Source organism: Syngnathus typhle, linkage group LG12 (genome assembly GCF_033458585.1).
Source record: "Syngnathus typhle isolate RoL2023-S1 ecotype Sweden linkage group LG12, RoL_Styp_1.0, whole genome shotgun sequence".
Classification (NCBI taxonomy): Eukaryota; Metazoa; Chordata; class Actinopteri; order Syngnathiformes; family Syngnathidae; genus Syngnathus; species Syngnathus typhle.
The window spans coordinates 727,450-742,315 of record NC_083749.1 but is presented as its reverse complement, the minus strand read 5'-3'; the positions used below and the strand labels follow the sequence as shown (position 1 = coordinate 742,315).

General features: G+C 43.8%; 1 protein-coding gene across 1 annotated transcript; it reads right to left on the bottom strand.

Moving 5' to 3' along the window:
* Positions 1-9,627: 9,627 nt before the first annotated feature.
* foxd1 (forkhead box D1) lies at positions 9,628-11,429 on the bottom strand. Its single transcript, XM_061293063.1, has one exon. It carries the CDS (start codon positions 11,149-11,151, stop codon positions 10,162-10,164), a length of 990 nt encoding a protein of 329 aa, XP_061149047.1. The 5' UTR covers positions 11,152-11,429; the 3' UTR covers positions 9,628-10,161.
* Between the last annotated feature and the right edge of the window lie 3,437 nt (positions 11,430-14,866).

Here is a 14,866-nt window from a genome sequence, read left to right as displayed (position 1 = left end):
AGGCCACACAATGAATTTTCAATTTAGCCTTTGTGGCGGCGGCGCTCTGTACTTGTCCAGACTCTCGATGTCGCCGCTTCGAGGCCGCCCGCCCGCATTCGAGTCCCACTCGGGCTTCCTCTGTTCTGCCGCCGAGACGCATGACCAAAAGAAGGACCCTTGTGCTGAAGGGGCCGCCCAATTAACACCACCGAGGTGTTACGTCGGCAGCTGGCGCTTAGCGGGTGGCCGGCGCTTTTCAACTCGGGCGGCCATTTGCAAATTGGGCGAAAGTTAAATAAGATGCCGAGATGGTTGACGTCGTGTGTTAGTAGTTGCGAGTAGTTGGAATTGGCAGTAGTGCTAGTCAGCCGTAGTCAGAGTAACAAGAGTGTCATTAGTCTTACTCCTCCTGGCCCACTTTCCCTTAGACCCTCGCCTGGGTGAACCTGACCAGTCAATTAGCCCGAGCGACCCAATGTCAACATCGCGTGCGTTCCCGCCGCCCCTGACATAGACGAGCGTGCATATGGCGTGATAATGACATCAAATGCACTTTGAATGAATTAATGCACACACGCAGACGTAGAGTTGGATCAATTGAGTCAAAGCATCCCGTGTTGCGTTGACTTGAACACGTCACGCAGGCAAAATGTCATTTCAACGCCTAATTAAGACGTTATCAAATTACAGCTGGTACAAATGTGACCTATTTCTATTTGAGCACATTTTCAACACTCCAACTTATGTGCTACTTTGTTTGTTTTATTGAATTAAATGATCTACCGCTTTAAAACTGAAGGCACCCGTACAAAAATATGATTGCAGTTAATTAGTCAATTATATCGTCATAACATTTGGGAAAAAAATGTACAGTATTTTTTTTTGCCGGGCAAAACAAAATCAAAGCAATTCACGAATATTCACAAATGCAACATCATGTTCAAATCATGCAACTAAAATACAGCATACGTTGAAATGCTTGACTGAAATGATCCCGTAAAATGCAGTGAGATCTCCCAATTTACTAAAATGCTGACGCATAACTTTCGGAGACAACAAACGCCCCCCCGTGCATTATTCTGAAATGCACACAACTGTGTTAATGCTTTTTTGGGGAAGTGTGTGAGAATGCTTCAAAAGTGTTTGAGTGAAAAAAAAAAAAACGTACCCATCTTTCTGAAAAACGCAGTTTTTTTTTAGACTTACTAAATGATTGAATTTTGAGAACAAACAAGTTCCATTTTACAGCAAGAGAGAAATCCCCTTAAAAAAACAAGCAGCTGCACGCCATCAATATTTAATATTTAGGGAGTGGCGCGCACACACACACACACATGCTGCAGTTGTTAGGATTCAAAACCACTTTATTAGGTACACCTGCATGGTCTCTCTCAAGATGTACAAATGCTGAAATGTTTTTTTTCTCCATCGGTTAACCGCTGTTGCAGTTTTCTGTGTGTGCCACTTTGCGGAGTTTGGACTGGATGAGGTCCAGTCAGCAGGTTTTACCTCAAAGCTGCACACTGCCTCACCTTTGACACGCACGCACAAGAAACTCAAAACAGTTGAGGAATTTCAACTCCGAGTTGCTTCTCAAATCAGGAAAAACATTTAGTACTTAATTGATATGTATACAAAATTGATTTCAATTTAAATCTGTTTATTTGATAGATGATCCAAAACTAATTTAGTACAGCAAAGGTGAAAAATATCAGACCATTATTTAATCTTAAGACATTTAAAACGGGAACCAAAATGTATTGTAAAAGGTCACAATTTTCTTTCATGTTTTCCTAAATGAGCGTGATGACCTCCCCTTCGGGGCAAAGCTGTGTTTTCAGGCCCTTTGCCTCAATGACCCTGGATCCCTGAACCAGGCCGCCTTAGCCAGGGTGCTTAATCCCACAACATGGATTTAAACAAACAGTGTAATCCGTAACTCCTTTTTTTGAGGGGGGGGGGGGGGCGGATTCCCACACATGCACGCTATGGGACGCGTCAACTGTTAGCATGTTAGCATCTCCCCGACACCTTAGTACCTGCTTTGAAATGAACGTTTCAGGTTGAGGCGGGCTAGCTGTTAGCATAGTTGCAGCTTCCATTCTCAAGATTTTAGCATGCAAATTGTTAGACATACTTTTAGCATGTCAGCATTGGAGTGTTTCCGTTTTGTTCGGCACCCACGTGTAAATGATTTCGTACGCTGGCTTTAAGGATTGGAATTGCTTTTGGTTGGAGCCACGTTTAGAATGTCTAGCTGTTAACGTCTGATATTGTTGGTGCTTCATTTTATTGGTACGGCGAATGTCCAGTCCAGATGTTCGCATGCTAACCATTAGCATCGTTAGACCTGCCTTTTTATGTGGGCCTTCTAACCATTCACGTGCTACCTGTTAGCATGCTAACCTTTATCCATTGTTCGACCTCCGACATGTTAAGTGCCCATGTGGGTTATTAGCTTGCTAGCCGTTAGCACTGTGTTGGCATCCATTCTTCTACTGCCAACAATTGCGCCGCCCTCAACCTGGTGACTTGCAAAGGCACCCGCCGCCCCCTTCCCACCCCCAGGCCCACATCCAGCACCTCTGTGCTCCCTTGAAGCGGTTCATCAATATTTTGGTTGGCCTTTGACTCGACCCGGCCGCTCTAACAATGGGATTTGGGGTACACTAAATGGGCCAGCTTAGCAGCGGAGGGCCGGCTAATGAGAGGATGTCGTCTTGAGTTTGGAGTCGGGTCCAGAGGGCAGCCGAGCGGAAAAACAATCCGACGTTCCGTTAAGCCGCCTCACGCAAACTTTCAAAGCCGCCCGGGACACTTTGGAATCGGCCTACACCCCCAACCACCCCTGTGTGCTTTACCTCCAAGCCTCCCTGAGTCCTCTCGGATCCAAAATGGTTCCACTTGTACTTGCATTTCTGCTTTTTGCGGCGTACGCACACCACGGGCAAAACAAACGTTTTTCCGGTTTACCTCCGTGCGTGCGTGCGAGGCAAAGGCAGCTTTTGTGCATTTCATGTACCGCCGGCGCTTTTTCAGGTGCTCAGCTGGAGTAACAAAAACAAAAAAACGACTGCAGAGGCGAGTGCTTTTCTTTTTCTTACTTTTCTTAAGCTTGAGTTTTGTAGCGCATGCTCATTTTGCGGGGTGAGACAAATAGTAGTATAAAAATGCTTGAAAAAAATAAATGACATCCATTTTCAATGGAAGTTTTTAATTAAACATTTTGACTGGTGCAAATGGTTTCAAATTACATGTAGAATTTATTTTGTGTTCCTCATTATTGTTCTAATATTCTGCTACAATTTTTGTTATTATTTTTTTGAATAATTAATTGCGCTGCTGCTTTTTAAAAACTGTAACAGCTCCTATTACAATACATACTTTTGAACCAGATTGAGTTTGCACCAGTTCCATGAAAGATAAATAATAACGTACACTTCTTCGAATTCTGAAGTTCATCAAACATTTGGTACAATAATATTACATGACTCACTTGTGTGTGTATTATACGTGGGGGACAAGTCGACAAACTCCACAAAAAATGTCAATGATTTGTCAAATAAAATAGCATTTTAAAAATTACCATAACGAAAACAAAAGTAGAGTTTACTGAAAATATCTTTGGAAATTAAGAATTATGAATCACTTTTAAGAGATTCATAAAAATAATATTTAGCATTTTTAAGAGTAAATCATTTGTTGATGTTTATTCTAATAAGGAGTAAGATCAGGTAAGCACTATAAAGCATAAAGTGGTAATTATTGACAATTTGATTTTTTGAAGTCATCATTTATTCGTTTAATTAAAACTGTTACAAATACTGCAAATATTTGATGGCCTGTCAATGTGGTGCAAAGGATTAATGGGAGCTTCACTACTGCTGTTTAACAAAAAAACAATTACTATTTCATTCGTAATGAATACAGACATTAAAAGTGAATTATTTTTCAAATATTTTCTAAAATGACATTTTGTATGTTCACAGACTTAACAAGTGATTCGCTTCTTGTTCATTCTTAAAATGAAAGCCTCCCAAACAAATATTCATTGTTTGTGTTACTTTGAAAAGATTGGAGTCAACTTTAAATAACCCCACCTCCTAATTTAGCGTGATACTTTTAGAACAAGTATTTGTCTTTGAAAAAACACCCACAACCAATACAAATGTTTTACTGCATTGGCAAGGAAATCACACTTGCAGCTTGATGTCGCCACCGCTGTAGCTAGCACTGCTCACTTACTCTTTACGACAATGTCGTTTGTCCCTCAAATTATTATTATAAATTAAAACTGAGAAATGACTGCACTTGTTGAATGCATTTGATGTCGTTCCCTCATGTACGCTGACGCTGCGAAATACATTAAAAAAAAATAATATATATTTACGTATATATTCTTTAGTATATATATATATATTTTTTGTTTGTACATATAGTATATACATATACATGTTTTTTTTTGTATTTCACAGGCTGAAAGTTTGCTACAAGAGTAACATAGCAAAAAAAATCTGAATAATAATTTGCTCATTATTAGTCATCGCCGTGCTGAGAGCGTCCATGTAAAGGGCCTATGGTGATTCATTAGCTGCGGGTGCTCTTGTTTACGTAGCGGAAGGCTTCCGACTCCATCACTGCTCTCATAGTGGGAACATGTGGGCTCTTGCTTTTATTTATCTCTATGCCAGCAATATTATGATAACACACACACACACACACTCTCTCCATCCATTGGCTGGCTCTTTCGAGGAACCTCCTCCCTGAGCGACAGACTTCATCGCTTTCGCTCCAATAATCTTGCACAAATGCTGCTGCATGTGGCCCGAGCGTCCCAGGGCGCCTTACACACGCACGCACGCAAGCAAGACACGGTGGAGTAAGTGGGTCGGACCAGGTTAGATCCCCACCTTGTGTGTCGAAATCTTACGTGATATCAAAGTCAACGGCGCTTTGCTGGTTTGTGGCTGTTGAATGATGTGTCGGGGAGCCTGAAAATACCAAAACTCATTTTTCAGTTGACACGAGATGTTGATTGGAATTTCAACGGGTAGATGTTTGGAGCCGTTCGGAAGTCATCAGTTCTTGTTGAGCATGTTGGCCTGTTTTTGCCCACTCGGCAGTTCCCAGGATCCATTGCGGCGTGCAATGCTGAACTTAAATTCGCTAACGATTAGCGCTTCGGTAAATTTGTAATCTGTAACCCCCAACTCATCCTCCTTACCCAAATGGTTTGCCAAATGATTTCTTTTTTTTTTGAAAAAAAACTAAACTCTCGTTGCGTGTCCAGTCGAGGAGATTCCAACGCGGATGATTCCGAGCTACGGGGCGCCTCGCCAGAAGCGGCGGTCCGTTACAAGCGGATCGTTTACAGCAGACTGACTGACACCCAGACTTCAACCCACACACCTCATAGGCCCCCTCTCAGCGCCCCCTCCCCCTTTCACCGTCCCCCGTGCCAAAGCGGCCTCCTCTTGTTGTGCCCTCGCACCTCCGGCCGACTTGCACTATGGCTTGACGGGTTGACGGGCCTCCTCATGTTGACAAAAATGAACATTTATCGGATAGGGGACAAACGCAAAATTCGGTGACTTTCATTTCTTCCCATGAGGGAGACAAAAAACACTTAAGCGAGCGAAGCGTCCTCGCCTGCGTATTAGCCAGCGGGCCTTCCTTAACCTTGGCGCCTCTTGAATGGGGGCCGCTCGCTCCCGCCCTTTGCCAACTGCCTTCCCTTCTGTCTGGAATGGAATGAGAGGACAATTACGGCACGAGGTCATGGCTCTCTGACCATCAAGTCAACAAAAACCTTTGAAGCTGGAGGCTCGGCATCGGCGTCATCTATTGACTTAAGTGAGACGGAACAGCGAGGGAGGGCGGAATTAAAAAACACTGAATGTTATGGCACCCTTACTTACCGGGATGACGAAAGAAGAAGAAAAAAAAGACAGGAAATGACTTTTTCCGATGAACTAGCGGGACCCGCGCGGGATCATTTCGGAAGTCTTCAAACTTCCCTCAGGGGTTGAAATGGAGAAGCCGCACACGACGGCCAAAACGCAGTCAGGCTGCTGCTGTCCCAGCAAAGAGCCCGGACGTGTCCCCCCCCCTCCTAATTTTCAGACAACTCACCGTGAAACATCCCAATTGTGTCACATCAATATTTTCGCGTAAAAACAAATGGAGGCTGCAGCAGTGAAAATGCACGTTTGAAGAGCGTGTGTGTGTGTGTGTGTGTGGGTGGGTGTGTAAAAGCCACTTTTGCAGCTCTCGGTCGTACGAGAGGGCAAATGGAAACCTAAGTGCGTCTCTTTCTGAGCGCTGCAGATACAAAACGGCGCCATCAATAAACAGCCAAAAGCGCCACTCTTGAATCGGCAAAAAAACATGTTGGAAATCAAATAAATATATCACGAGAGTTCAATTTCACAAGATATTTCCCAAATTCTTCTCCTAGATCAAACTAGTAATTAAAAATCCTAATGGAAAGAAAACAAACACTCCGACATCAGTTTTGGTATGGTTTTGGGCAAAACTCTTTGTTTATTATCGGTGATGTGAGTGCATATTTTCATTTCTAGCCCCACAAAAACGATATTCCATCACTAACGGCGCTGGGCGGCGGACGGGTGGGTGGGCTCGGCCAACTCTACGCGGGCTCGCACGAGCCTCCTACGGCGACGTGGTACTTTGATAGGGGGCCCGTGCTCATGTTGTGACAAGGAACAGGAAGTGCTCCTGCCTGGGGAGGAAGTATCGAATAAAACTCGGCCGAGACGAAGCAGGAGTGGCGTGTGAATTGTTTTATGAATGCAATCGTTGTTAGCGCTCATATGGTAAATGTCATAATAATAAGTTTTTGGAGGGGAAGAAACAATCCCCTCAAACAAAAGACTTTTTTTCTTTTTCTTCTCAGACACAGTTAACTCATCTGGCCTAATGAGGAAAAATGCTCTTTGCATGGATGAAAAGGAACTCGGGTTGCTGTTGTGTGTGTGGAAGTCGAGGAGCTCTCTCAGGGGCGCCTGCCATGCGTCATGCGTGACGAAGGGCCCGATGATGTGTTTATGAGCTAGAGGCGTTGTTGCGTGTAAGTGGACAGACGGACAGACAGGCAAGGCCTGCAGCTGACAATGCTAAATGCTAAACACTCACATGCTGCCAAACTCATCCGCTGCAGGAGGCAATATCATCATGGCAAGGCTAAATATTTCCCCATTTAAATCAAGTTTTCAAAACCAACAAATCAAGCAGATATTTAATCATGCCAGACCCGGTGCTAGCCTATTTAGCTAGCGAGCTATAGCTAGAGCTACCTGACTGCAATTACCTAACCTCTCATGTTGCGCTAGCTGGCTAGCTAATCGTTGATGTCTATTATGGCGTGCATCCATGCTGTGTGACATGTGAAGTAAAAGTAAAGACGGTGACTAAGGATATAAGACTTGAAGTAAATCATACAGTAATAATCCAAGCCAAGCTGTCTGTGAATCTTTCAACGTAAGTGGAGGCAAAGGAGCCGTGCGGTCGTCAGCAGGGACTTTCCCAGCGGCCGGCCGGCCGCAAACGTACTTTTTACGTTTATTGTTGTAGGCCGAGTGGGACTTTGTAATGAAGGTGGCGCTAACAAATGCCTGTTATTTTATCGTGACGGATAAGCTGCAATTCGGCTTTTGTACGAGGAACAACAAACACGCCTGCACGGCGGCGGCGGCAAGAAGAAAAGAAAAGGAGAAAAAGAAGTGGGAAGAATGTAGCGACAAAATTCTGCAGCCGATACGACGGTCTGCAAGTTCACGCCGGGGTGAGATGCCTAAAATGGAGGAGAACACTGCTCAAGGGTGCTAAATAAACCTCACGCAGTATGTTAGCTCACACGTCATGTGATCTTCTTCTTTAGTAAACTAATTAAGTAATGTTCCAGTGAAAATAATAACTCGATGTGAATAGCGCTGAAAATTCAATTTAAAATATTGCTGTTGTTATATACATGTAATATTGCTCATAGGTTGTGATCGTATTTCTTATCAAAGTTAGTAGTAGTTCAAATGATCCAAGTTTGGCTTGTCTTCAGCTCTTGGGTGTTGTCGCCTCTCATCGTGACCTCTGAACCCTGCAGGTTCAAATGCTCACTGTCAAACGTCCATGTCCATGTCATCCATCACCAAAAAAGCAACCATTCTAATGACATGTTCTTAAAAGCTTATTTGATTTAAAGCTTAAAGTGTGGTTTGGATATTTCATTTATAGTTGGGAAGGTGACGTGTAATAAACTCCGGACTTATTTTCAGCTATTTGTGGTTCAAAACCTTTTTGGGTATGGAAAAGACTGATTTATACTAAATACATTCTGTTACGGTTCAGTTATTTTATTACTTAATAAATAGATTTGGATTTCACTTAAACACATTTATATACCTAACTATTTTATTTCTATGGAGTACCTATTATTTTAAATGAATAATGCCTTTTTTCAACAGGTACACTCCAAGCGTTCTCGGGTCTCTTGAAAGGTAAATACAATAATTGTTCATGAAATATAAATATATTATTATATAAAAGGTTTTGGGGAAAGCCTGCATTAGGCCGCTGTCCCTAATGTTGTGACCCTCCTATGGTTTTCTGTGTGCACCCATAATGTGGGTCATCGCACTTTCTAAAACTCGTGATTTGTGTGTCTTTCAGGAGGAAATGCGTGTGTGTGTGTGTGCGTGCGTGGAGTGGGGTGCAGGTAGGTTATCAATGAGTTGATTTTGGTTTTTCAAACCTTCAGAATGCCTCAAATAGAAGCTGAAAGGGAAATACTAAGGACACACTTGGCAGTAATAGGGACTAAGAGCTTAAGTGACGCTGCAAGATGAACATAAGACGATGCAAACAAACAAAACATTCGCCATGTTTGTCAACACTCTGTCTTGCTCTCTCCGCTTCTATCTCTCTCTGTCTCTCTCGCTCCCCCACGTTGCGTGTTACATCATCACGCAATGGCTGTCCTCTCGTGGCCCAGTGAACTAGCTGCGAGCGATGCACCGATTTAGCTGCCTGCTATACACTACTACACGCACAAGCAGTTGGCAGTCACGGAAGCAGCAGACGCTAGGTAAAGTGTAATTACGCTCAAGCAAAAGTGTTATTACTATACTCCGGTGGATTGGATTTGAAACGACGGTGTTTGAAAAGCATCAAGACTAAAAAGTGCAGATGTTACAAAAATGAGTACACAAGTATGGCGTGAGGGTGGGTGCACCTTGTTGTCATGAGCGTGACAAGGGTCACGCGCCCCCCCCCGCCGCTCTTGTGCGCATGCCCCGAAAAGTCTGACATTAATGTACAAAGTGTGAATCGTTTGAATTTAGCACAATGGCTAAGAATTATTTTAAGAGCGCGCACATGCATTGGGTTCTTTTGTGTGAGCGCTATTACATGTTGACAAAGTGATTTTTTTTTCCCCAAGTTGGTTGAAATGGCAAATATAAAATATATTTAATATGCCATCCACTTGCATGTTATTCTTTTAAGAGGGTCATTGCACCTGGTGGCTGAATATATTTGTTCATGACTATATTTATTATTATTAGATGGGGGGGGGGGAGTATTAACCCTCGTGGATCATTTATTTCAAAACAGAATTTATTCTCCTTGTTAAAGCAAGTTGTGTAAAAATATCACACCTTATTTACATTTTGTCGTAGCCAGAAATGTCCATTATTTATTTGTTGCTGAAATAAAGACACACTGCATGTTATAAATGTATGACTTTTTTTTTTTTTTCACAAGTCTTGTATTTTTATTACAAAGTTTAAAATCAAAAGCCTGTTCAAATTGGCAAAACTATTCTTATTAATAGTATTAAAAAGAAACGTGTTTGACACATTAATACATTATTATTATTATTATTACTTTGAGAAGAGGAAAAAAACAAAACATGATCATTTATAGCAATTCGTCCTGAGATTGTGGCTGGAGGAAACAAAGTCCAAGCATCCTGATTTTCAAGCTCCGCAAAAATAAAAAGAATGGAATATGAACATTAAATATCCTCTCAAATGGCGTGAACGCGCACAGCAAGTTGTCGATGAGCGCACGCGCGCTACCGTAAACATACAAAAATAATACTCCTACCTTTCACTGAGAGAGAGAGGCTGTTTGTTTATTTGTTTGTTCGTTTTAAAGTCTCGTTTAACAGCCGCCGGCGCTGAAGTTCTCCAACGGATGCAAGACGGCTGCCGGTGGGGGGCCCAGCGAAGCGGCCATCACCGGGAACACCACGGGGGAAGTCCTGGAAGGGCTCGGCGAGCCGCCGCCGATGATGCTCTCGATGGAGAAGGGCGAGCGGTGCGCCGGCGAGGCGGATTTGTGCGCACCGGCGGGTGAGACCTGCGGCCCGGTACCGTGTTGGGGGTAGAAACGGCCACGGGAGCGCTCCGTAGAGGGCAGCAGCGAGGCGGCGGGTAGCATCGTGCCGCCGTGCCGGGCGGGCTGCTGCTGCTGTTGCTGCTGGAAGGCCAAGAGAGCCGAGTGCGTGTGGTAGGACTGAAGCTGGAGGCCGTAACCCCCGCAGCCGTAGCCCCCCCCGTAAGCGTAGGCAGCGGCAGGGAGGAAGCCCCCGTGCTCCCGCAGCAAGTCCTGCGTCTGCTGCCGCTTGAAGCGCTTCCTCCGGCGCAGGAAGCTGCCGTTGTCGAACATGTCCGCCGACTCCGGGTCCAGCGTCCAGTAGTTGCCCTTGCCCGGGTTGCCCGGCTCCCGCGGGATCTTGACGAAGCAGTCGTTGAGCGACAGGTTGTGCCGGATGGAGTTCTGCCAGGCGGGGAACTTCTCGCGGTAGTAGGGGAAGCGGTTGCTGATGAAGTCGCAGATCTCGCTGAGGGTGAGCCGCTTCTTGGGGCTCTGGAGGATGGCCATGGTGATTAAGGCGATGTAGGAATAAGGCGGCTTCACCAACGGGTTCTTGCCAGCCGCCGACGCCGGCTGCTTGTAGGCGTCGCGCCCCGGCTCCGAGGCGGCGTCCGACGGATGAGCATCAGGATGAGGATGAGGCGGGGTCGGAGGAGAGCCGCGTCCGTGCTCGGCCTCCTCCCCCTCGCCCACCACGTCGATGTCGGTCTCTTCCGAGAGGACCGAGGCGTCCGACATCTCGGAGCTCAGAGAGCTCAGAGAGCTCAGAGTCATGGCTGGCCTCTCACGCCCGGCCCCCGCCGCCGCCGCCGCCGCCGGGGCCAGATGAGGAAGCGCCGCCGTGCCCCCCTCCCTCGACCAGGCTCATGCGAGGACGGGGGGGAGGAGAAGGAGGAGGTATGGAGGAAGGGGTCGCAAACGGAAGACGAGGCACACTTTTTCCTCCCGCTATGTCCATACGCTTCCAGTCGGGTCGGGTCGGGTCGGCGGACCGTACCGTGCCGTGCCGGGAAGGGCCGTGCGGTAAGGTCGCTAAAATGCCGCGCGAGGGCCCAAAGTGAATCCGATAGGGGGCGGACCGTCCTCCACTAGTTATACGGGCCGGCTGCTCACGTGACCCACCAAACGTCACAGGCCCACCCAGAAAAAAAAACGGTCAAAAGAAGAAAGTTGCACTTATTTCTCATGCACTTTGCATTTATTCACTGTCAATTAATACATTTATTTAGTGGTTATTTTTAAAAACGTTTTCTCTTTTATCTCCAATAACCCCACACACACACATGATTAATTTATCAACGTTGCGTAATGCATGGCTACAAATAAACCTTACCCAAAATAAAATGTCATAAAATGTAACATGTTTCACAAATTATTTATGTAGGCTATGTTTTATTTCGATACTCTGCATACTAAAATAAATGAAAATCATATTTGACTCAACATGGCAAATTTGGGATTTATGATTTAAAAGCCCAGAAAAACAAAAAAGTGATAAGAGGAAAAAAGATGAGAACGCCAACAAAAAGTTCTGTATCTAACAAAGTGGTTGCAGGACTTATTTAAGTTCAAATGCAAAAAAAAAAAAGATACAACCAAATGACTAAAATAAAAAAAAAGAATACCCAGTAGAACATTAAATGTAAAATGACCTTCTGTTTTTTTTTTCAATTTGAATACAAAAACATCTTACAGCCGTGTCTCGACAGCCTGCGCTGCACAATAAAATAATTTACATCAAGTTGCATGCGACAGCAAGAAAAAAAAAGATGTTTAAAAAAAAAATGTAATAAACGACAAACATTTCCTCAATTAAGAAACGATTTGCCTGAAAGCTGGTGGGCGTTGCGTGATTCGCTTGTTATTCTCCGCCAGTCATTTGCAATGGCAAACAGTCAGCTAGCTGTTAACTCGCATCACTCACGGGTCACGCAGAGCGTGACACGCGCACACGCATATCGGCATGCGTGGAACAGCAAGAAACAACAACATTTTCTAAGAATGCCATTTAAATGTCAGCAGCAATAACGCGCTCGCTGCTTGAACAAAACAAAGATTACAGTAGTTGCTTTTCTTTTTTTTTTTTTCAGCCCCAGCGGCGTGTGTCGAAGACGGGTGAGAGTGAAAAGTGGCCTATAGAATATAATACAACTCCCATCCATCTTCTGATTGTGGTGGCTCCCGCACCACCAGGCTGTTAGGATCCTGTCCTGCAACCCCCCCCCCCCCTTCTGCGTAGCGACCTGTACTTTTCCGCTATATTCTGACTGTCTGCTGTATGCACACTTGCTCCATTTTTGCTCCTCTTATTTATTGTCTTGTTTATTTATTATTTATTCATCACTCTTATTTATTCATTGTTTGTGCCTTCTTGTTTTTCTTTTTTTTGTGTTGTTTACTTGTATGTATGTCTCGTCACCGTGGGATAGTGGGAACGTTATTTCGATTTCTTTGTGTGTCTTGGCATGGGAAGAAATTGACAAGAAAGCAGACTTTGACTTTGGGGGAATTGTTTTTACAAACACAACTTATTTTTATTATAAAAAAAAATCATTGGGCGCATTGTCGTCATTCATTCCCTTGAATAGTTTTCAACATTTCCTGGTGCACGCCATCATGAGAACACGCCACGCAGTTCGGGTTAGAAAGTTCGAAAACAATCCCTCGCGCCTTGTGGAGTTGTTGCCTTTAGTCCGACGCCACCTAGGGGTGGTATTTAGACTGCACTTACGCTTGAGAAGCACGAGTACAAAATAGCTCTCGGAAGTGTTTCTTTTGAAGCAAAGCACGCAAAATCCAACTCTTGATGTTGACGTATGTCTATTTATGTACGTGTGTACGAGACAGTATGTGAGGGGAAAGGATGAATTCTTTGCAATGTTGTTACCATTAGTCATTTCTGCACACATAATGCAATTAAACTTTTGTCCAATGAGTTAGAGCAACCGATATGACGACAATAAATGTCTCGTTAATTATGCATGCATTTCATAAATGCACGCTCAACAATTGACATCGTGTGAAATGGAGCAAAAATAATAATAATAATAAAAAAAACGTCGGATTTGTGAAAAAATGAGATTCTTCCAAGGAAAACGTATTTGTGCGAAAAATTATATTTTCACAATAAGGGGAATAACAGTTTAAACATTTTTTGAGAGTGTATGTTGTGGATTTAAGAGTTTATTCAAATCGGAAAAATCGATGACAGAAGATTTTCTTGTATACATTTTTTGCCAGAAAATAAAGTATCCTCCTCGAATACCCAATCGTACGGAAGAAGAAAAAAGGGCGACAGGATTGTGCCTTTTTTTTTTTTTAATTCAGAATTCTGACTTTAAAGTCAGACCTCTGAGAGTAAAGTCGCCTTTCTGACTTTATTCTCTGACGGAGACGTGGCTTTTATAACGTGCATGCGTTGCAATGAAAACAGATCAAGAATATAGATCTGAGTATTCGCGCTGCTTTTTTCCTTGTTTAGTTTTTTTTTTTATTGTGCTAGTTTTCTATTGTATTGTTTATTGTACGTTTTGAAACGTGTCTGCATCACCTTTCAACTCTTCTTCTCAAAGTTGTGAAAGAGATTGCGAAATAAAATTCAGTCACGGCATTATGGTCAAGAGTTCCCCAGTTTAGCTTTTTGTATTTAACATTCTTTTAATATATATATATGTACATTTTCTTTTTTAAAAAGGACTAAATAAAGAAATAATTCTGAGTGCCATGTGATGTGTATCACATGCCCCCCCCCCCCCCCCCCCACACACACACACATACACTGCTGTGCATGGCAAGGAAAGCTTGCCCAAAAATGCGCCGCTTTACATTGCTACAAACTTTATTCGGCTTCCCTGCAGTATTCATCCCACAGAGTGAGAGAATGCGCGAGGGGCGCCAAAGGCCCATATTATATAGGCAGGCGGGCGGGCGGTCAGGCAGGCAGGCAGGCTGACGTCGTCATCAAGAGTTTGGAAGGGATAAATAGAACTTTCAAGATTCAAGATTTTTTTATTCGCCATGTTTGAGCGTGCCAGAAAAGGAATTTGACTTTGGTAAATCACAGCCTCTGTTCAACATTTAGGTTGACTAATGTTATGTTTATTCTCTTACATAACCTTTGTAAAGAGCACAGATTCACGTTACTTTTGTTAGCGTGTTTTTATTTCCTGAACAAGCCTCATCACAATGATATTCATCCGCTGACCAATCACACCTCCACACCGCACGGAGAAGGGCAACAAAAAGTAGAGCATACCAAACAATGCAATATGCAAACGAGAAACAACACTTCCAAGTCAATACATAACAACTAACAACACTGATGATGTAGAAAATGGCAAATATTCTCAAACATCTCTCTCTCTTGGAGGACACCGCGGGCACCGGTGGATGCCATCCATAGGCATGCAGCACAGAGAGCGAACGGACCAGCCAGCCCATTGGGAATGGAAGAAACCAAAAATCGAAACCTTTGTTTGGTCAAATGAAA

Bases quoted from the DNA above. Each gene is read 5' to 3' on its own strand.
- foxd1 (XM_061293063.1), bottom strand. From the start codon at position 11,151: ATGACTCTGAGCTCTCTGAGCTCTCTGAGCTCCGAGATGTCGGACGCC.